Genomic DNA, 21,433 nt, shown 5'->3' on the forward strand with positions numbered 1-21,433 from the left:
GAGGCAGGAGAATCACTTGAACCCGGGAGGCGGAGGTTGCAGTGAGCTGACATCGCATCACTGCACTCCAGCCTGGGTGACAGAGCCAGGCTCTGTCTCCAAAAAAAGAAAAAAAAAAAAAGCGAAAAGAAAAAAAAGGGAGACAGAAATCCCTAGGCTTGCCTTCCTCGTGGGTTGATCACACTTTTCCAGGGCAAAGCAAGATAAGTCCCAGGTACCACTGGAGATTGAAGACTTTCAGGGATGTGAGGGGAGGGAAGCTATGGAGAGAAATGAGACTGGAGGGAAAGCAGGGTTGGATCACAAATCATTTCGAACACCTGCTCTGAAGCCTGGCCTTGTCAGAGGCAAACAGTAGCCAAAGAAACAACTGAAGCACATGAGCTCCAACTTGCATTGTCTGGAGTCCTCCCTACCTCTGGCCTGTCTACATTAGGTGAAATGGTAACTTTCCGCCTTGCTTAAGTAGTGGTCCTCAAAGTGTGGTCCCTGGACCAGCAGCACTAGGAATGCAAATTCTGTTTTTGAGACAGGGTCTCACCCTGTGGCCCAGGCTGAAATGCAGTGGTGCTATCATAGCTCACTGCAGCCTTCAACTCCTGGGCTCAAGTGATCTTCCTACCTCAGCCTCCTGAGTAGCTGGGACTATAGGCCACCATACCCAGCCAGGAATACAGATTCTCAGACCCCATCCCAGACCTGTTACTCGGTCAGAAACTCTGGAGGTGGGGCCCAGCGAGCTGTATTTTTTTTGTTTTTTGTTTTTTAAGACAGTCTTGCTCTGTCACCCAGGCTGGAGTGCATTGGTGTAATCTTGGCTCACTCCAATCTCCACCTCCTGGGTTTAAGCGATTATCCTGCCTCAGCCTCCTGAGTAGCTGGGAGTACAGGCATGCACCACCACACCTGGCTAATTTTTGTATTTTTAGTAGAGACAGGCTTTCGTCAAGTTGGCCAGGCTGGTCTTGAACCCTTGACCTCAGGTGATCCGCCTGCCTTGGCCTCCCAAAGTGTTGGGATTACAGGTATGAGCCACTGTGCCTGGCCCTCTAGCTGATCCTTAACAAGCCCTCTAGTTAATCCTGATGCACAGTACAGTTTAAGAAGCACTGATTGAAACTAATTTGAGCCCTTAGATGTAATTTGCAGCTCGAAGCCTCTATTACAGTGGTTCTTGACCTGGCTCCATATTGGAATCACTTTTAAGATGCTGATGTTTAAACATCATACTGGCTGGGCATTGGTGGCTCACATCTGTAATCCCAGCACTTTGGGAGGCAGAGGTGGGAGGATGGCTTGAGGCCAGATGTTGGAGACCAGCCTGGACAATATAGCAAGACAAAAAAAAGTCTATAGAGTCTCTACGAAAAATTTGAAAATCAGCCAGGCCTGGTGGCACATGCCTGTGATTTCAGCTACTTGGCAGGGGCTGAAGTGGGAGGATCACTTGAGCCCAGGAGTTTGAGGCTGCAGTGAGCTGTGACTGTACCACTGCACTCTGGTTTGGGTGACAGGTTGAGACCCTGTCTCAAATAAATAAGTAAATAAATAAAGCCACATTTATTTTATTTTATTTGTTTTTGAGATGGAATCTTACTCTGTCGCCCAGGCTGGAGTGCAGTGGCATGATCTTGGCTCACTGCAACCTCCGCCTCCCAGATTCAAGCAATTCTTTTGCCTCAGCCTTCTGAGTAACTGGGATTACAGGCGCCTGCCACCATGCCAGGCTAATTTTTGTATTTTTAGTAGAGACGGGGTTTCACCATCTTGGCCAGGCTGGTCTCGAACTCTTGACCTCAGGTGGTCCACCTGCCTTGGCCTCCCAAAGTGCTGGGATGACAGGCGTGAGCCACAGTGCCTAGCCCACATTATCAATTATTATTATTATTATTTTATTTTTAATTTTATTTTGTTTTGAGACGGAGTCTCGCTCTGTCGCCCAGGCTGTAGCGCAGTGGCCGGATCTCAGCTCACTGCAAGCTCCGCCTCCCGGCTTTACGCCATTCTCCTGCCTCAGCCTCCCAAGTAGCAGGGACTACAGGCGCCCGCCACCTCGCCCGGCTAGTTTTTTGTATTTTTTAGTAGAGACGGAGTTTCACCGTGTTAGCCAGGATGGTCTCGATCTCCTGACCTCGTGATCCGCCCGTCTCGGCCTCCCAAAGTGCTGGGATTACAGGCTTGCGCCACCACGCCCGGCCTTTTTTTTTTTTTTTTTTTTTTTTTTTGAGGCGGTGTGTCGCTCTGTAGCCCCGGCTGGGGTGCAGTGGCCGGATCTCAGCTCGCTGCAAGCTCCGCCTCCCGGGTTTACGCCATTCTCCTGCCTCAGCCTCCCGAGTAGCAGGGACTACAGGCGCCCGCCACCTCCCCGGCTAGTTTTTTGTATTTTTTAGTAGAGAGGGGGTTTCACCGGGTTAGCCAGAATGATCTCGATCTCCTGACCTCGTGATCCGCCCATCTCAGCCTCCCAAAGTGCTGGGATTACAGGCTTGAGCCACCGCGCCCGGCCACACATTATCAATTATTAATGCATGTTTAAGTTTGAGAAGCCATTCACTGTACGGGTTACAGGAGGTAATGCACGTGTGGAAGAGGCGATGTCCTGTTGGACTAGGGCGGTGGCTGTGAAGGTAGATGTTCAACTGGCCAGGCTTCTGTCCTCAGTGACAGCTAGCAGGGTATGCTGAGGAGCTGAAGATGATGGTTTCCAGCTTGCACAAGTGTCTGGGTGGTGATGCCTGTCCTGGGGCTGGGGCACACTGGGAGGACCAGGTGTGAGTGGTAAGATCGTGGAAGTGGTGAGTTCTGTATTGGGGTCCGTCAGTGTTCAGGGAGCTGCGGAGCACTCAGAGGGAGAAGTTGGGGTGATGGTCGGACATGTAGTTGTGTAGCTCTGGGGAGACAGCAAGGCAGATACAGAGTCGGGGTCCTCTGCAGAGAGGCTGAAGGGGATGAGATGGCCCGGGGCTTTGGGCTTGCCAGAGAGCGAGAAGGGAATGGCTAAGGAAGGCACAGGCCTAGGAACAGGCTCCCACAGCAGGACCTGGGAGGGCATTGGCAGGGAGGAGGAAGGAGAGCTTGGCAAGAATTCCGGTGTTTTTTTTTTTTTTTTGTATTTTTGAGACAGGGTCTGGCTCTGTCACCCAGGCATGAGTGCAGTGGCACAGTCATAGCTCACTGCAGCCTCGAACTCCTGAGCTCAGCCTCCCGAGTAGCTGGGGGTACAGGCCCATGTCATAACACCTAGCTAATTTTTTTGTAGATATGGGGTCTCACTATGTTGCCAAGGCTGGTCTCTAACTCCTGGCCTCAAGCGATCCTCCCGCCTTGGCCTCCCAGAGTGCTGGGATTACAGGCGTGAGCCCCCGAGGCTGGCGGATAATTCTGGACTCCCGGGGAAAGCGTGGTTTAAGATGGAGGTCCAAGGGCCGGAGAAAAAGCAGAAGAGCACTGTGAAGCAGGCACTGGATTTCGCAAGGAGCGGGTCAGTCAGAGGTGAGCTCAGTGACAGCAGAGTCAGCGCAGGGGTGAGGCTGGGGTGTGAGGGTGGAGGAGGAGCCCAAAGGTGGGGGGCCAAGAGGGGAAAGAGAAGAGAGGAGGGAGAGTGAGCAAGTGTAGATGACTCTTTCAAGGGAAGAAGCCATCTGAAAGGACACGGGGTCAGGGGGATGTTTGATGGGGAACTTCTGGCCGCGTGGGAGTGAAAACAGCAGCGTACACACTGCCGGGACCCTCCCTTGCAGCGAGCCACGGCCAGCCTGTCTGCGGCAGCAAAGAGCATGCGCGAAAGGCTGGGTGCACCTGCCACCGTCACAGCAGAGAAGCGGTCAACAGCAGACGCAGGCAGTTGGGTGGGCACCGCTGGGCTGCTCACCAGCTAAGCAAGCTTGAGGCAAGGGACCGAACCTGTCTGTGTCTCAGTTTTTCACTCGTAAAATGGGGATGCTGATAATTATTACAACTCATTCTCATTCTTACATAGTGTTATATATTTATAATATATGTTATATATAATGTATATAGTTATATAGTATATATAAAATAAATATAATGCTCTGTCACTTCCACTACTTGGTTCCGGCTCTGCCTTCTTCCAACTCTGAATAACTATATATTATATATATATAATATACAATTATATGTATTTATACTATATATAAGTATATTTTATATGTATTTAATATTTATAATTATATTGTATACTTATAATATACAATTATATATTATATATTATACATATGTACTATATTATAATGAGATATTTATATTACTATATATTAATTATAATATATAATAAATTATATTACATATTTATAATATATTTGTACATTATAAACAAATATATACTTTATTTGTTAATATATATATTTATATCTAATTTATACATAAATTATACATAAATTAGATATAAATATATATTTAATTTATATATTATATAATCTATATTATATATTTTATATATATATATATATTTTTTTTTTTTTGAGACGGAGTCTTGCTCTGTCGCCCAGGCTGGGGTGCAGTGGCCGGATCTCAGCTCACTGCAAGCTCCGCCTCCCAGGTTTACGCCATTCTCCTACCTCAGCCTCCCGAGTAGCTGGGACTACAGGCGCCCGCCAACCCGCCCGGCTAGTTTTTTTGCATTTTTTAGTAGAGACGGGGTTTCACCGTGTTAGCGAGGATGGTCTCGATCTCCTGACCTTGTGATCCGCCCGTCTCGGCCTCCCAAAGTGCTGGGATTACAGGCTTGAGCCACCGCGCCCGGCCTATATTTTATATTTTTATATATTTACATTTATAATATATATGTTTTATAAATATAAAACATATATTTTTATAAATATAAAACATATTTTTATAAATATAAAACATATATATTTTTATAAATATAAAACTATATAATATATAAAGATTATATATAAAATATAAATTAAATATATTGTAAAGATTATATGTTATGCAGATTATGATATATAAATTAATGTAATATTACATATTATGTATAAAGATTATACAGATATATGGATTAGCATATAATTAATCTTTATATATTCTAAATATAAAAATTGTATAATCTATATCTTTATATGTAGAATATATATTAATCTTTATATACAGAATATATAAAGATTATATATAAACTATAAATTAAATATATAACGATTATACCTTAAATATATTGTATAAATATAATCTGTATATTATTGTATGTTATTAAATATAACATATAAACACAATATTTATATATAGAATATATATAATTATTATCCCTATTTTGCAGATATATAGACATACATAAAAATCTGTAAATCTCTATATGTGTATATTTACCCTTTTAGGTTCTCACAGCAAGCCTACGAGGTAGGTGTTGTGAGGATTAAGTGAGTTAATATCTACAGAGTGGCCAGGTGTGCTGGTTCATGCCTGTAATCTCAGCACTTTGGGAGGCCAAGGCAGGAAGATCCTTTGAGCTCGGGAGTTCAAGACCAGCCTGGGGAACTTAGTGAGAACTTGTCTCTACTAAAAATAAAAATAACAACAACAACAAAAATCTAAAGTGCTCATAAGAGTGCTTGGCGCATAGTCCACACTAGATCTGCGGGCAGCAATTCTCCTTTTTCTTCTGCATGAATGAGGGAAATGGGAAACCCATGGAAGATTCTTTAGGCTATTGAAATCCTGCAAATCGGCCAGGCATGGTGGCTCCCACCTGTAATCCCAGCACTTCAGGAAACCTAAGGCCAAGGTGGGATGATCACTTGAGGTCGGGAGTTTGAGACCAGCCTGGGCAACATAGCAAGACCCTGTCTCTACAAAAAATAAACATGAATAAATCAATCCTGCAAATGTCTCCAGAAGGTCTGAAATGTCAGAGGATTCCAACATGCCAGGCTGCAGTGTCAGCTCCATGAAGAGAGAGATACCGTAGTGAACAGCGTCTGCAAAGCCAAGACCATGGCCTGGTCCACAGCAGGCACTCAGTAAATATTTGTTAGATGGATAAACGCAAGGATTAACGAAGCATTGGAGCCTCTGAGGCCTTCTACTCCAGCCCCATCTGAAGGATCAGTTTTTTATTTTTTATTTTTATTTTTGAAATGAAGTCTCACTCTGTCACCCAGGCTGGAGTGCAGTAGTGTGATCTCTGCTCACCGCAACCTCCACCCCCCAGGTTCGAGGGATTCTCCTGTCTCAGCCTCCTGAGTAGCTGGGATTACAGGCACCTGCCACCATGCCTGGCTAATTTTTTTGTATTTTTAGTAGAGATGGGGTTTCACCATATTGGCCAGGCTGGTCTGGAACTCCTGACCTCAGGTGATCCACCTGCCTCGGCCTCCCAAAGTGTTGGGTGGCGTGAGCCACCGCACAGGCCGGTGTCAGTTTTTTCTAAGACATCTCAACTAAGTGGCCATCCACCCTCTGCTTGCATACCTCTCATAGCGGGGAGGTCACTACCCTCCCTACCTGCCCTGCCAAGGGAGCACATTCTCCTTCTGGGTGGTTCCAGTGGATTCCCTGTCGGTTCCACTCCTTGGTCCCAGCTCTGCCGTCTTCCAACTCTGAAGGCAGCGAGCCTCTCCTAACTGTCTCCTGGCCATGGAGGGAGGACCTCCAGGAAGCACGTCTGTCACCTCTCACCTGGATGACTGCAACTGTCCCCTAACTAGTCTCCCTGCGTCCACCTAATCTCAACTTAGCACCCAGGGGATTCCTGTAAAAAAGTTATATCTGGGCCGGGCGCGGTGGCTCAAGCCTGTAATCCCAGCACTTTGGGAGGCCGAGGCGGGCGGATCACGAGGTCAGGAGATCGAGACCATCCTGGCTAACACGGTGAAACCCCGTCTCTACTAAAAATACAAAAAACTAGCCGGGCGCGGTGGCGGGCACCTGTAGTCCCAGCTACTCGGGAGGCTGAGGCAGGAGAATGGCGTAAACCCGGGAGGCGGAGCTTGCAGTGAGCTGAGATCCGGCCACTGCACTCCACCCTGGGTGACAGAGCAAGACTCCGTCTCAAAAAAAAAAAAAAAAAAAAAAAAAAAAGTTACATCTGGCCAGGCGCAGTGGCTCAAGCCTGTAATCCCAGCACTTTGGGAGGCCGAGATGGGCGGATCACGAAGTCAGGAGATCGAGACCATCCTGGCTAACACGGTGAAACCCCGTCTCTACTAAAAAATACAAAAAACTAGCCAGGCGAGGTGGCGGGCGCCTGTAGTCCCAGCTACTCAGGAGGCTGAGGCAGGAGAATGGCATAAACCTGGGAGGCGGAGCTTGCAGTGAGCTGAGATCTGGCCACTGCACTCCAGCCTGGGCGACAGAGCGAGACTCCGTCTCAAAAAAAAAAAAAAGTTACATCTGGTCAGACACCGTGGCTCATGCCTGTAATCCCAGCACTTCGGGAGGCCAAGGTGGGAGCGTTGCTTGAACCCAAAAGTTCAAGAGTTCAAGACCAGCCTCAGCAACATGGCAAGGCAAGTCCGTTTTTTTTTTTTTTTTTTTTTTTGAGACAGAGTCTCGCTCTGTCACCCAGGCTGGAGTGCAGTGGCACGATCTCAGCTCACTGCAACCTCCGCCTCCCAGGTTCAAGCGATTCTCCTGCCTTAGCCACCTGAGTAGCTGGGATTACAGGCGTGTGTCACCACATCCGGCTAATTTTTGTATTTTTAGTAGAGACCGGGTTTTGCCATATTAGCCAGGCTGGTCTCGAGCTCCTGATCTCAGATGATTCGCCTGCCTTGGCCTCCCAAAGTGTTGGGATTACAGGCATGAGCCACCACACCCAGCTGCTGACTCTATTCTAAAAGAAAAAATTTTTTTGGCTGTGCACGGTGGCTCACACCTGTAATCCCAGCACTTTGGGAGGCTGAGGTGGGTGGATCACAAGGTCAGGAGTTCGAGACCAGCCTGACCAACATGTTGAAAACCCGTCTCTACTAAAAATACAAATATCAGCTGGGTGTGGAGGTGCGCGCCTATAATCCCAGCTACTTGGGAGGCTGAGGCAGGAGAATCACTTGAACTTGGGAGGCAGAGGTTGCAGTGAGCCGAGATCGCACCACTGCACTCCAGCCTGGGCAACAGACTGAGACTCTGTGTCAAAAAAAAAAAAAAAAGTTTTTAAAGTTACATCTGGCCAGGCGTGGTGGCTTATGCCTGTAATCCCAGCACTTTGGGAGGCCAAGGTGGGTGGATCACGAGGTCAGGAGATCGATACCATCTTGGCTAACACAGTGAAACCCCATCTCTACTAAAAATACAAAGGAAATTAGCCGGGTGTGGTGGCGGGCACCTGTAGTCCCAGCTACTCAGAAGGCTGAGGCAGGAGAATGGTGTGAACCCTGGAGGCGGAGCTTGCAGTGAGCCAAGATCGCATCACTGCCCTCCAACCTGGGCAACAGAGCGAGACCCCGTCTCAAAAAAAAAAAAAAAGTTACATCTGATCTTCTTTTATTTATTCTTCTCTTTTTCCTATTGAGATGAGGTCTATGATCCCGCCTTGGCCTCCCAAAGTGCTGGAATTACCGATGTAAGCCACCATGCCTGGCCTCTTTTTTGTTGTTATTTGAGACAGAGTCTCACTCTGTTGTGCTATCACAGCTCACTGCAGCCTCGAACTCCTGAGCTCAAGCAATCCTTGCACCTCAGCCTCCTGAGTAGCTGGGACTATAGGCGCTTGCCACCACTGATCTCGTCCCACCTCCACTCAAAGCCCTCCAGCTGCTTCCAGCTCAGAGTAAATGCCCAGGCCCTCTGCAAAGCCACCTCCCACTGCCAACGGGCTTTCTCTCCATCCCACTGTGAGACACACTGACCATCACATCAACAAACCGGCAGACAGTTTTTGCTTTTATTGGTCAAGAATTCTTTACAAAACCCACACACACACGTCCACACACACACGATGCCTGCCCTGCTGCGGTCACTCTGGCCCTGGTGTCTCCTGGGATCAGGCCCTCCTGGCCTCTCCCAGGGGAAACCATCCTGCAGCCCCTCTGGGTTAGCAGTGAAGGAGCCCAGAGAGGGAACCTCCTTTTCTGCTTCTCTGCTCAGGAACAGAGGTCTGTGCCCCACCTGTGGGGGAGCAGGTGCAGGTGACAGAGAAATAGCATCCTCGTTTTCCCACTACTGAGCCCCCAGAGTTGCCAGCCTGGGCCCCCAATGTCACAGCTGCCAAGGCCTGGGGTCATCTGCTGATTGAACCTTCCCCATCCCCATTTTGCACATTGAAACATAGAGGTCCAAAGATGGGGGACGAGTCACCCAAGATCATGGTGCTGGAGCACAGTGGCAGAGCAGGGACGGGGACTCCGCTCCTCTTGGCCTCCAGGAGGTGGGAAGTGTGAAACCTGGACCCAGCTCGACCCCTCCTCCCTCAGGGAAGGGCAGAGCCAGGGCCTGGGGCATGAAGAGTGCCCAGAGATGATCCCTGGAGCCCGTGCCCAGGGAAAGTGGCCCCCAGGGCAGCTGAGTGAGCAGCAGGGTCTGGGCAGGACTATAAAGGTTTGCCAAGGGTGCCCTCTGTGACTGCCCGCGTGGCTTGCTCAGGGATGCGGCCCGGGTCGGTCAGGATACTGGTAGATGTGCCCAGCTGGCGTAGGGAGTTCAGGACAGCTGGGTGGGAGACAGAGAGAGAGAGAGAGAGACACCTCCTGGGGTCAGGGCCCTACCCTTGGATGCTGGAACCAAAGGGATAGGGGGAGGTACTAGTTGGCAAGACTGTCACCCGCTCCTAGAACCTCTGTCTACAGGCATCTGGTGGCCAGAGAACCATCTGGGGGATGGGGGGTGGCCACAACCCTAGGCTGTGTTGAAGGCAAGCTAGATGTGGGGTCTAAGCAGGGCGGAATACTCCCTCCACCCCGGAGGCTGGAACCCTCTAGCAGGCAGGGAGATGGCGCACATACTTGGCCGGAGAGCGGGCAGAGAGCAGTACTGGTCCAGCCAGGCCAGTGAGGTCTGGCGGAGGGTGTGCACGCTTGCCGTGGACACCATCCCGTTGAAGGACTCGAACAGAGGCCGGATGAGGATGCTGAACTGGGCCCAGGTCAAGGAGCTGCCTGTGGTCCAGTTGGTACCCCCACCCCATGTGGATCCCTGATGCCCAGTTCAAACCAGGGGAAGAAAGGGCCTGGACAGTGTCCAACCTTGAACCCCAATGACTGCTGCTGCAGCCGCTACTTTTTTTTTTTGACAGAGTCTCACTCTGCCGCCCAGGCTGGAGTGTAGTGGCACAATCTTGCCTCACTGCAACCTCCACCTCCCAGGTTCAAGCCGTTCTCCTGCCTCAGCCTCCTGAGTAGCTGGGATTACAGGCACATGCCACCATGCCCAGCTAATGTTTGTATTTTTAGTTGACACAGGGTTTTGCCATGTTGGCCAGGCTGGTCTTGAACTCCTGGCCTCAAGTGATCCACCTGCCTCAGCCTCCCAAAGTGCTGGGATGACAGGTGTGAGCCACTGCTTCTGGCTTGCAGTCCCTACTTCTGTCCTGCCAAGACCTTCCCAGCACCCTGCCTCTCAGTCCCCTCCTCCTTGCCCCTCCACCGCCCTTACGCTGGGCTGAACCATCCCTCATCCCTGAGCTCCCTCCCTGGGCTCAGTCAATAACTTGATCCCTGAGCCAGATGAGGGAGTGGATTCCAAGTCTTCTTTAGGCGTCACTCCAGAGTTCAGGTTCTCCCAAACTGCCCTCGGGGCTTCCTGAGGTCAGGGCCAAGGCTCCCCTTCCTCAAGGACTCCTCCCTCAGTTTCCCTCTCTGCTCCCAGCCACCCATCCCTGGGCAATTCTGCTGGCCAAGATGGCCAGGACATGGAAGCAAGGGGCATAACAAGAGCCTGTCACCTGGGAGCAGCTCTGAGCCTGCCTGGCCTGGAGAGATAGGCCTCCCATCTCAGGCACAGCCTGGTCTCACCCTGCCACAGCCCCTGCAGCCCTCCAGCCATGGGCTCGAGGGAGGATACCACCCAGAATTTCCAGTTGTGCAGCGTACGGGTTCGGACGTAGTCATCAAACATATCTCGCATCTGGTCAAAACGCTGGTGTGTGATGGGTACCCCTGTAGCGGGCAGCTGCTGCTGGCACAGGCTGAGGGCAGGGCAGGGGTCAGGAGCTAGGGGTCAGGCGGCCTGGTCCCGGGTCCCAGCACCCGCCTGGACCCTGCCTACTTAATGGCGGCATTGAGCTCCTCAATCTCGTCCCGCAGCTGCTGGGCCTCCTCCTGCAAGCCCGCGCGCTCCTGCTGTAGCATAAGGATGTACTCGGCTGTCTTCTGCAGTGTGGTAGCTTTGCTGACCTGCAGACGCCATCGGGGGGCTCAGGCAGGTGCTAGAGGCTGCACCCTGGGACCCACTGGGGCACTGGGAGGGGAGGAGGCAAGAGTGTCTGGAGCACTCCCCTGCAATTGAGTTTTGGGTGGGGGTGTCCAGAAAGGGGCCCCGTGGTTTTGGGGATGCCAGCCTGGGTCCGGGGCTCACCTTGAGGCTGGGCTGGGCACTGAGTGTGCTCACAAGCCCATGAAGGGTGTCAAACCCCAGCTTGATGTTAAAGCGTCGCTTCTGTTCCGCGGAGATGTGTGTGATGCGCCGGTTCTCGGTCTCGGGGAGCAGAGAGTCGGGTGAGCCTAGGAAGGAGCCCGGGAGGGTCTGGGGGTAGCAAACCGATCTTGGGGTGGGGGGATGGTGCCCACCTTGTTGCTGTCTGGACGGCCCCGGCTGAGGATGGGTTGCGGAGGAGAGACGCGGACGCTCAGAGTCCCAGGGCCTGGCATGGAGCTGAGGTCCCCTGACAGCCGCCGTTCACTGCCTGTGGTAGGAACAGACAGACCCACAGAAAGACCGACCCCGGGGAAAGAGTCCCCATTACCCCCTTCCTCTCATCCTGGCACCAGACCCAGTCCCCTTCTTCTTCCTCCTCTTCCCCTCCTCCCGTAGATTCCCCCAATCCCCGCAACCCCTCTCTTTACCGCTGAGCGCTGGGGGTGAGAGCCGCTCCGCTTTGGGGACAAGCAGGGGTCTGGAAGGGGCCAAGGTGGCCGGGCCTGGAGGTGGCCGGGGCGGTGTAGGGGCCGGGGTCGGGGGAAGGAATGTGCAGGAGAATTCAGGGACTGTCTCCTGCTGGGGTGGAGAAGGGCGGAGAGTTGGGGTGAAGGCCGTGGGCACAGCCCCACCGCCCAGTGCCTGAGATCTTACCGGGGACCCTGGGGACTGGAGGAGGGTGCTGGATACAAGTGGTGGCTCCAGGGCTTGCTCGGGCTTGGCTGTGCACGGGCGGAACCATGAGGCCACTGGGGCTGGTCCACCCCCGGCATCTTTCAAGACCCCATCCTGCTCCTCCCGAGTCCACACCCCTTTTAGGTACAGGGCCCATGTCCCTCATTCCTCACCACTCTGTCCCTTGAACTGGACCTGCCCCTTCACCGTCATCTTCTGCTCCTATAACCCCCTGTCCTCCCCACCTCCTGGCCTCCCTCCCCAGGCTTTCCTCTCCCTGTTGCTGGCCCTCCCGTCTCACCTGCTGTGAGCAGCTGTGTGAGGCAGGGGTTGTTGCTCCCCGCAGTGGTGGGGGGACTGGCAGTGGCAGGGGCTAAGGTAGGGGGACTGGCTTTCTGTCCCCTAGGGGATGGGGCGGGGGGCTTGCCTCTGGGCACGGAGAAGCAAGGCCCAAAGGCAGGCTCTGAATACCCCGAGGGTAGAAGCTCTATGGGGAAGGGGGTGGGGGCTGGGCTGGGGACAGACTGCGGGGTGGGTGGGAAGGCTGCAGGAGCAGGCAGCGGAGACACTCCTGGGGCAGGAGGGACAGTGGGGAAGGGAAACCTGGGAGAGAAGAGAGGCTCTTCCTGCAGCAAAGCAGTGGGTGGCGCCATAGGAGGGAAGGGAGGTGGGGGGCAGGGCTCCAAGCCTGGCACCTTGGCAGGGGGAGGGTAATGCAGCAGAGGTGGGGGTACAGAAGGGGGTGGGAGCCGGAGCTTGGGGTCTTCAGGAAGGAGGAAATCAGAGCTCAGGAAGGCGCTGGAGTCCAAGGCACCAGGGCAGCTGTTCCGAGCCTGGTTGGGGGGACAGACAGACACTCAGACAGCAGGGAAAATAGCTGCCCCTGGCAGCCATCTGGGCTTCCCCTGCCCTCCCCTGCCCTGGCTGAGTGCTGGACTGCGCCCTGGGGAGAGATAGGAGAAATGAGCCCTGCCTTCCAGCACACACAGGTGTACATACAAACACAGGGAAGCAGGGAAATTATAATGAGAGAAGGGAGTAGCGTACATCTATGCAAAAAGCAGGAAGAGTGGAGCATCAATCTTCCTGCCCATCCATTTGTCTCCCAAGTAACTTATCCATCCATCCACTAACTTGTCCACCAATCCATCCACCAACCAACCCACCCATCCGTTCATCATCCATCCATCCACTAACTTGCCCACTGATCCATCCACCAACCAACCCACCCATCCGTTCATCATCCATCCATCCACTAACTTGCCCACTGATCCATCCACCAACCAACCCACCCATCCGTTCATCATCCATCCATCCACTAACTTGCCCACTGATCCATCCACCAACCAACCCACCCATCCATTCATCATCCATCCATCCACTAACTGCCCATCAATCCATCCACCAACCAACCCACCCATCCCTTCATCATCCATCCATCCACTAACTTGTCCACCAATCCATCCACCAACCAACCCACCCATCCAATCATCATCCATCCATCCATCCACTAACTTGTCCACCAATCCATCCACTAACCAACCCACCCATCCAATCATCATCCATCCATCCATCCACTAACTTGCCCATCGATCCATCCACTAACCAACCCACCCATCTATTCAATTGTCCATCTACTAATTCATCCATCTTCCATCCATTCACCTACTTATTTATCAATCTATGAAGTAGCTCATCTACCACTCCCTCCACCAGCCCACCAGATATTAAGGCATTAATGAATCCATCCAACCATATATACTTCCTTCATTCATCCACCAACCCATCCATAATCCATCCATCCATCCATTCATTTATCCATCCATCCACCATCTATACATTTACCAGTCACTTAACCACCCATCAGCCCATTCACTGACCCATTAAACTACTCATCTATGTATCCATCCACCAGCCCATCCATCCAACCAACCACTCACCCACCCATATATCCACCAACCCATGTGTGCCTCCACTGCTGTATAAGATGCCTCTGTCCATTCACCAAAACACCCATTCATCTGCTCACTGGCTCATTCATTCAGTCACTGACTCACTCATTGGACAATCATTCACTGAATGCTGTTATGTGCCTGAGGCGCATTAGGTATAGAGAATGCAGTGGTGAGCAAAACATAGCCCTTCTAGTAAGGAGCTCACTTTCTGGTGGAGGAGAGACACTCCTCAACAACCAACTAGAATTAGCACCCAAAAAGTCTGATGATGGAGGGAAAAGGCCTATAACAAAGCAGCAGGAAGCAACATCTGAATTGCAACTGGGGACTGGGCGCAGTGACTCACACCTGTAATCCCAGCACTTTGGGAGGCCAAGGTGGGCAGACTCCTGAGGTCAGGAGTTCGAGACCAACCTGGCCAACATGGTGAAACCCCATCTCTACTAAAAACACAAAAATAACCTGGAAATCTCTCTCTCTCTCTCTCTTTTTTTTTTTTTTTTTTTTTTTTTTGAGAAGGAGTCTCACTCTGTTGCCCAGGCTGGAGTGCAGTGGCACAATCTCGGCTCACTGCAAGCTCCACCTCCCGGGTTCACGCCATTCTCCTGCCTCAGCTGGGACTACAGGCGCCCGCCAGCATGCCCAGCTAATTTTTTTGTTTTGTTTTGTATTTTTAGTAGAGACGTGGTTTCACCATGTTAGCCAGGGTGGTCTCAATCTCCTGACCTCGTGATCCACCCGCCTTGGCCTCCCAAAGTGCTGGGATTACAGGCGTGAACCACCGCACCTGGCCCGGAAATCTCTTGAACACAGGAGGTGGAGGTTGCAGTGAGCCGAGATCGTGCCACTGCACTCAAGTCTAGGCGACAGAGTGAGACTCCATCTCAAAAAAAAAAAAAAAGAATTGCACTCAGGAATTCATGAACCAAAATGGTAGATTCACAGTTTCCTAAATATCCATGCTCAGCTTTCTGCCTCGAAGCTTTTGTTCCTGCTGCTCTCCCATCTGGCTTGACCTGGGCCAGTCCCTTCTGTCCAAAGCTGACCTATTCTCTGAGGCCCAGGAGCTCCCCTTCTCCAGGAAGACTTCCACAAGCAACTGGCCCTTGGTGGAGCCCACTCCAGGGTCTCCACGCCCTTAGCTTTCTCCCACGACTGTTTTGTCCAGTTCTGCTTCATGGGGTCCCTCCCAGAGGGCAGAGATGGGGTCTTTCTTCCCCTCCAATCTCCAAGCAGCAAACCGGGCACTCAGGGAGTGTCTGATACCTCCTGGACATGAACAGGGCAGGACCAGCTCTCAAGTGAGCTACATAGGGTTGGACGGGGTGGGGTGAGCTCACCTGCAGACGGCTGTGTCCAGAGAGGTGGGTCATGGCCGAGGAAGCCGGGGGCACCTCTGGGCCCAGGGTCCCACTGCTGAAGAGGGAGTCAACCACGGGGCTGAAGCTGGGGGGCTCTGGGAAGTTTGAAGGCATGGGCGGCTGTGGGGGGCGGGAGTTGGTAAAGAAATCTGTAATTCAGACACACAGGGCAACAGCAATTAGGGCCAGGGCTATGGCTGGGAAACAGCCGGGAGGAGAGTAGCCTGTCCCCAGCCTTGGTGGGTAGGGATGTGGGGGCTGGCGGGTGGGGGGTGGGGGTCCCTTCCACAGGAGATTGTGAAACTGGGAGGGTTTCTGTCTCGATCAGGGGAAGCAGCAACCGTCTTGGGTGGAATGAGCCTGGGTGGGAGACAGCAGGGGACTGTGGGTGTGAACGGAGACCCCAGGAAGCAGCCCCCTCCTCAGCCCCAGGCTTAGCTCAGGAAGTCCCCCTCCCCACCCCCTGGTGGCTCCCCTTCGTTGATCTGCTGGAGGTACAGAAAGGGGGTGCCCAGAGAGAGTGCCAGGGTCGGAAAGGGGTGCGGTGCGAGGGGAGGAGGCCTGGGATGGGAGGGGCCCCAGGGTGGCAGAAGTTCAAGAGGGTGAGTTGGAGATGAGAGGGAACACGAAGTCATTGGTTCTGGGACGAGCTTGGTTTGTTGGAAGGTCAGCAGGTGGAGCCTAGGAGTGGGGTGAAGAGTGTAATGCGGCAGGAGGGGCTAAGGCTGGGCTCCGAGTTGGGGGGCGAGAGGGGCCTAAGGCTGGGCTCCGAGTGGGGGGGCGAGAGGAGCCTAAGGCTGGGCTCCGAGTGGGGTGAGGGGGAGAGGGGCCTAAGGGTGGGCTCCGAGTGGGGTGAGGGGGAGAGGGGCCTAAGGGTGGGCTCCGAGTGGGGTGAGGGGGAGAGGGGCCTAAGGGTGGGCTCCGAGTGGGGTGAGGGGGAGAGGGGCCTAAGGGTGGGCTCCGAGTGGGGTGTGGGCAAGAGGGGGATAAGGGTGGGATCTGAGTGGTGTGGGGGTGAGGGGGGGCCTAAGGCTGGGCTCTGAGTGGGGTGGGGGCGGTGGGGGGCTAAGGGTGGGCTGCAAGTGGGGTGGGGGCCAGGGTGGCCTAAGGGTGGGCTCCGAGTGGGGTTGGCGCGAGGGGTCTGGGAAGCCTGCGAGAGCTGGAGGAGGCAGCAGCGGATTGTTTGGGGTGCGGGTTGTGTAAGTCCTGGGCTATTCTGGTTTTGGGAAGCAGCTGGCCACGGCCTGACCACATCCCGGGCCTGGACGCCGCCCGCCCACCCGCTCCCTTCCGGGCACCTTTCTCTGACCCTGACCAGCCTGTGATCTGTGCCAGCTCCCGAGGCCTCCTAGTCTGGGCAGATCTGACCCCACTGGGACAGCTCCCCACAGGCCTGGGTGGACCCCAGCTCCCCGCTTTTTCCCTCCAACCCCCTGCCAGGAGAGCTGCTCAAGTCTGCCTCCCAGGAGCCGCCTCCAAGGAGACCAGGAGTCAGTTAGATAATGTCACCCCAAACCCAGAACCCACTTGGGGGGTCAAGTGTGTGTGTGTGTGTGTGTGTGTGTGTGTGTTTGTGTGTTTGTGTCTTCACCCCCAACCCCATCCCCCAGAGACAGGGTCATGCTATGTTGCCAGGGCTGGTCTCAAACTCCTGGCCTCAAGCCATCCTCCTGCCTCAGCCTCCTAAAGTGCTGGGATTATAATGAGCCTGTGTGGGAGATGGCAGGGGACTGTGGGTGTGAACAGGGACCCCAGGAAGCAGCCCCTCCCCGCGCAGCACCAGGCTTAGCTCAGGAACCCCCCCCACCCCCCGGGTGGCTCCCATTCCCCGATCCGCTGGTACAGAAAGGAGGTGCCCAGAGAGAGTGCCAGGGTGGGAAAGGGGTGCGGGGCGAGGGGAGGAGGTCAGCCACTGTGCCCTGCTGTCACCCAGGCTGGAGTGCAGCAGCGCGATCTCAGCTCACTGCAACCTCCGCCTCCCGGGTTCAAACGATTCTCATGCCTCGCCTTCCTGAGTAGCTGGGATTACAGGCGTGCACCACCACGCCCAGCTAATTTTTGTATTTTTCAGCAAAAACGGAATTTTGCCATGTTGCCCAGACTAGTCTCAAACTCCTGAGCTCAAGCGATCCTCCCGCCTTGGCCTCCTAAAGTGCTGGGATGACAGGAGTGAGTCACCGCGCCCGGCCCTGTGTGTCATAAGTGGCTCTGCTTTGCAGGAGGGTGTAGGGCCCGTATGCTGCAGTGGCTGAACCCTCAAGTCTCAGCATGGGGTCTGCATGCAGCCTCTGTCTGCCCCCTGGGTGTCTGTCGCTCCGTCTGAGGCCATGTGAACCTGTCTTGCCGTGATAGCGTGCTACATGTGCGTCTGCTCGGTGCCTGTCCGCGCGTCTAACCCCATGGTGAAATGGTGTCTTCGTGCTGTCCTGCTGCCTGCCTTTCTCTCTCTATGTTTCTCTCTCTCTCTCTCTCTCTTTCTTTCTTTTTTTCTTTCTTTCTTTTTGATATGGAGTCTCACCCTGTAGCCCAGGCTGGGGTGCAGTGGCGCGATCTCGGCTCACTGCAACCTCTGCCTCCCAGTTTCAAACGATTCTCCTTGCCTCAGCCTCCTGAGTAGCTGAGATTATAGGTGCCCCTGCTGCCTTTCTTTAAAAGGGGGACCACGCTGGGTGCAGTGGCTCACACCTGTAATCCCAGCACTTTGGGAGGCTGAGGTGGACAGATCACCTGAGGTCAGGAGTTCGAGACCAACCTGGCCAATGTGGTGAAACCCCGTTTTTACTAAAAAAAAAAAAAAAAAAAAAAAAAAATACAAAAGTTAGTCGGATGTGGTGGTGAGCGCCTGTAGTCCCAGCCACTCTGGAGGCTGAGACAGGAGAATTGCTTGAACCCAGGAGGTGGAGGTTGCAGTGAGCCAAGATCATGCCACTGCACTCCAGCCTGGGCGACAGAGCAAGACTCTGTCTCAAAAAAAAAGGGGGACCAGGTGGGAGATGGCGAGTGGTCACTGCTGCTCCCCCATCTCCCAGGTCCACAGGTCCTGTCACTAGGCCCCCGAGGCCCTGGCTCTAGAATCAGCCTCACGCTTTGCCTGGCCCCAGGCTGCTGAGGGCCTAGGGCTCCTCCATGCTCACAGCTGCAGCCCACTCCCTGGGGCCCGGGCAGGCGTCATGGCGCAGCAAGCCCCTCTCATCCCTGAGTCACCAGCCACCCCCTTACCATCGCTGCCCAGGCCTGTCTCAAGAATCCACCCTGCCTTGAGAGAAGATTCTTCCCAGCCCAAGCTGCTCACCAGTCCCTCCCTAGCCTCTGTCCCCTCCATGGACCTGACCTGCCATCCCCTCCCTGAGCTCCTCTGCCTCTGGCTGCCTCCCTGAGCCCCCCTCACCAAGCCTCCTGCCTCCATAGAGTTCTGGTCCCCTCCCTGGGTTTCCAGCTGGGCCTCCCCAGTGGGAGGCTCTTGGGGGCAACGAGAGCTGCTGTCTTGGTGGTACCAGTGCGCTCTGCTCTCTGGGTACACGGGATGTTTGATATGAGAGGGCCACACAAGCCACCTCCTCTGTGTGGCCCACACTTGTCCCCCCACGCACCAGCAGCCACCCAGGTCTGCCAGAAATCGCCTCCTAGCCCCAGTCCCTGCTGGTCTTGCCCAGACCCCAGATGGGGGTGGCTGGGCTCCTACCTGTGGCCGGGCGCTGTGTGCCCAGACAGGGCTGCTGCCCTCCCAGGCTGGCCTGCTCCCAGGGCACTGCCATGCACACTTCTGCCCCCGGGCAGCCCCCACCCCCGCCCAGGGCTGGAGCAGGGGTGGGGGTGGTTCCTCATTCCCTAGTCCCCGCCCCATAGGCCTCCACCTCTTGATTGACAGGCCCAGGATCCCGTGGGGAAGGAATTAGGAGGTCACTAAGATGAAGCCTTTATCCCAGGGACCCTCTTGCTGTCCCCAGGGGCTTCAGTGAGATGGGCTGAGCCTGGATCTTCTACCTGGCCTGCACATAGCTCCGGGGACCCCTAAATGTGTGGCTATCGGCAATAACCTGCAAGACCTACGGCTGAGCGAGGAAGGCCACTTGGAAAGTCAGTTGTGAAAACAGAGACAATTGTCCACATGTGCTTCCACCAACAGGAGCATCTCTGGGAGGACACTGAAGAATCAGTAACTTGGTGGCCCTGGGGTCAGGAGAGGGAGACAGGGACACTCACGACTTATAAAAATTGCTTTAGGCCAGGCATGGTGGCTCACACCCATAATCCCAGCACTTTGGGAGGCTGAGATGGGAGGATCACTTGAGGTCAGGTGTTCAAGACCAGCCTGGCTAACATGGCAAAACCCCCTCTCTACTAAAAATACAAAAATTTGCTGGGCATGGTGGCATGAGCCTGTAATCCCAGCTACTCGGGAGGCTGAGGCACAAGAATCGCTTGAACCTGGGAGGCAGAGGTTGCAGTGAGCCAAGATGGAGCCATTACACTCCAGCCTGGGTGACAGAGTAAGACTCTGTCTCAAAAGAAAAAAAAAAAAAAGCTTTACAAGATATGATGCCTGAGATTTTCTTTAAAATAACACACTGGGCATAGTGGCACACACCTGTAATCCCAGCACTTTGGGAAGCTGAGGTGGGAGGATCTCTTGAGCCCAGGAGTTCTAGACCAGCCTGGACAATACAGGGGGGCCCTGTCTCTTCAAAAAATAAATAAAAAAAATAGCCAGGCATAGGGCTGCGTGCCTGTGGTCTCAGCTACTCGGGAGGCTGAGGTGGGAGGATCACTTGAGCCTGGGAGGTTGAGGCTGCAGTGAGCTGTGATTGTGCCACTGCACTCCAGCCTGGGCAACAGAGTGAGACTCCTTCTCAAAAAAAGAAAAGAGAAAAATAAAAGAAGATGACTGGCCAAGAGTTGATAAGTCGATGACATCAGTGATGGTGACTTGGGAGTTTTTTTGCTGAACTACTTTCTCTACTAGTGTGTGCATGGTTGAAATGTCCTCTAGTAAATAGTTTTATTTTTTATTTTTATTTTTTATTGTTTTTTTGAGATGGAGTCTTGCTCTGTTGCCCAGACTAGAGTGGCATGATCTTGGCTCACTGCAAGCTCTGCCTCCCAGATTCATGCCATTCTTCTGCCTTAGCCTCCCTGGTAGCTGGGACTACAGGCGCCCACCACCACACCTGGCTAATTTTTTTTGTATTTTAGTAGAGACGGGGTTTCACCATGTTAGCCAGGATGGTCTTGATCTCCTGACCTCGTGATCTGCCCGCCTCGGCCTCCCAAAGTGCTGGGATTACCGGTGTGAGCCACCACACCCGGCCTAGCAAATAGTTTTAAAATGCATTGTGTGAAAAATAAATAGACCCGAATAACTCAAAGTTCTTCTCTCCCCTGAGAGGGTCCCAGCATTCACTGCTTTCTTGGGAGCCCCTGGTTCCCTGGCCAGGTACTGTCTTGGGCCCTGCCCTCACTGGAGGCCACACCAGCTGTACAAAAGGAGACCAGGAAGATCCCTCAGAAACCACCCAGACCTTCCAGGCACGGTGGCTCATGCCTGTAATCCCAGCACTTTGGGAGGCCAAGGCAAGGGGATGACTTGAACTCCGGAGTTTGGGACCAGCCTGGGCAACACGGTGAAACCCCATCTCTACCAAAAATCCAAAAAAAAAAAAAAAAAAAAAAAAAAAATTAGTCGGGTGTGGTGGTGCACACCTGTAGTCCCAGCTACTCGGGGGGCTGAGGTGGGAGGATCACTTGAGTCTGGGAGGCAAGAGGTTAGCATCACTGCACTCCAACCTGGGTGATAGAGTCAGACACCATCTCAAAAAAAAAAAAAAAGAAATCACCCAGACTATCTGCTCCCCCAGAGGGGCCTGGGATAGGCTCATTGGCCTTTCTCACAGGGACCCTGCCCGTCCACCCTAC

The 21,433-nt window shown here is 53.4% G+C and overlaps 1 protein-coding gene across 46 annotated transcripts in view; it reads right to left on the bottom strand.

Moving 5' to 3' along the window:
* Nucleotides 1–8,828: 8,828 nt before the first annotated feature.
* Nucleotides 8,829–21,433, bottom strand: part of MLXIPL (MLX interacting protein like) — a 59,623-nt gene continuing 47,018 nt past the window's right edge. For 12 of the 46 annotated variants that reach the window (XM_065541806.2, XM_074034687.1, XM_074034704.1 and 9 more), the window contains 9 exons: nt 15,500–15,669; nt 12,506–13,037; nt 11,958–12,251; nt 11,682–11,797; nt 11,470–11,589; nt 11,161–11,288; nt 10,957–11,080; nt 9,900–10,029; nt 8,829–9,606 (listed from right to left, as the gene is read on the bottom strand). In XM_065541806.2, coding sequence (XP_065397878.1) covers nt 9,488–9,606; nt 9,900–10,029; nt 10,957–11,080; nt 11,161–11,288; nt 11,470–11,589; nt 11,682–11,797; nt 11,958–12,251; nt 12,506–13,037; nt 15,500–15,669 — 1,733 coding nt within the window. In that variant the 3' untranslated portion in view covers nt 8,829–9,487. Of the gene's footprint in view, nt 9,607–9,899; nt 10,030–10,956; nt 11,081–11,160; nt 11,289–11,469; nt 11,590–11,681; nt 11,798–11,957; nt 12,252–12,505; nt 13,038–15,499; nt 15,670–19,202; nt 19,286–21,220; nt 21,305–21,433 lie in introns of those variants that run through there. The other 34 variants (XM_074034690.1, XM_074034716.1, XM_074034696.1 and 31 more) reach the window with 11 other exon arrangements.

Source organism: Macaca fascicularis, chromosome 3, assembly GCF_037993035.2.
Source record: "Macaca fascicularis isolate 582-1 chromosome 3, T2T-MFA8v1.1".
NCBI classification, from domain to species: Eukaryota; Metazoa; Chordata; class Mammalia; order Primates; family Cercopithecidae; genus Macaca; species Macaca fascicularis.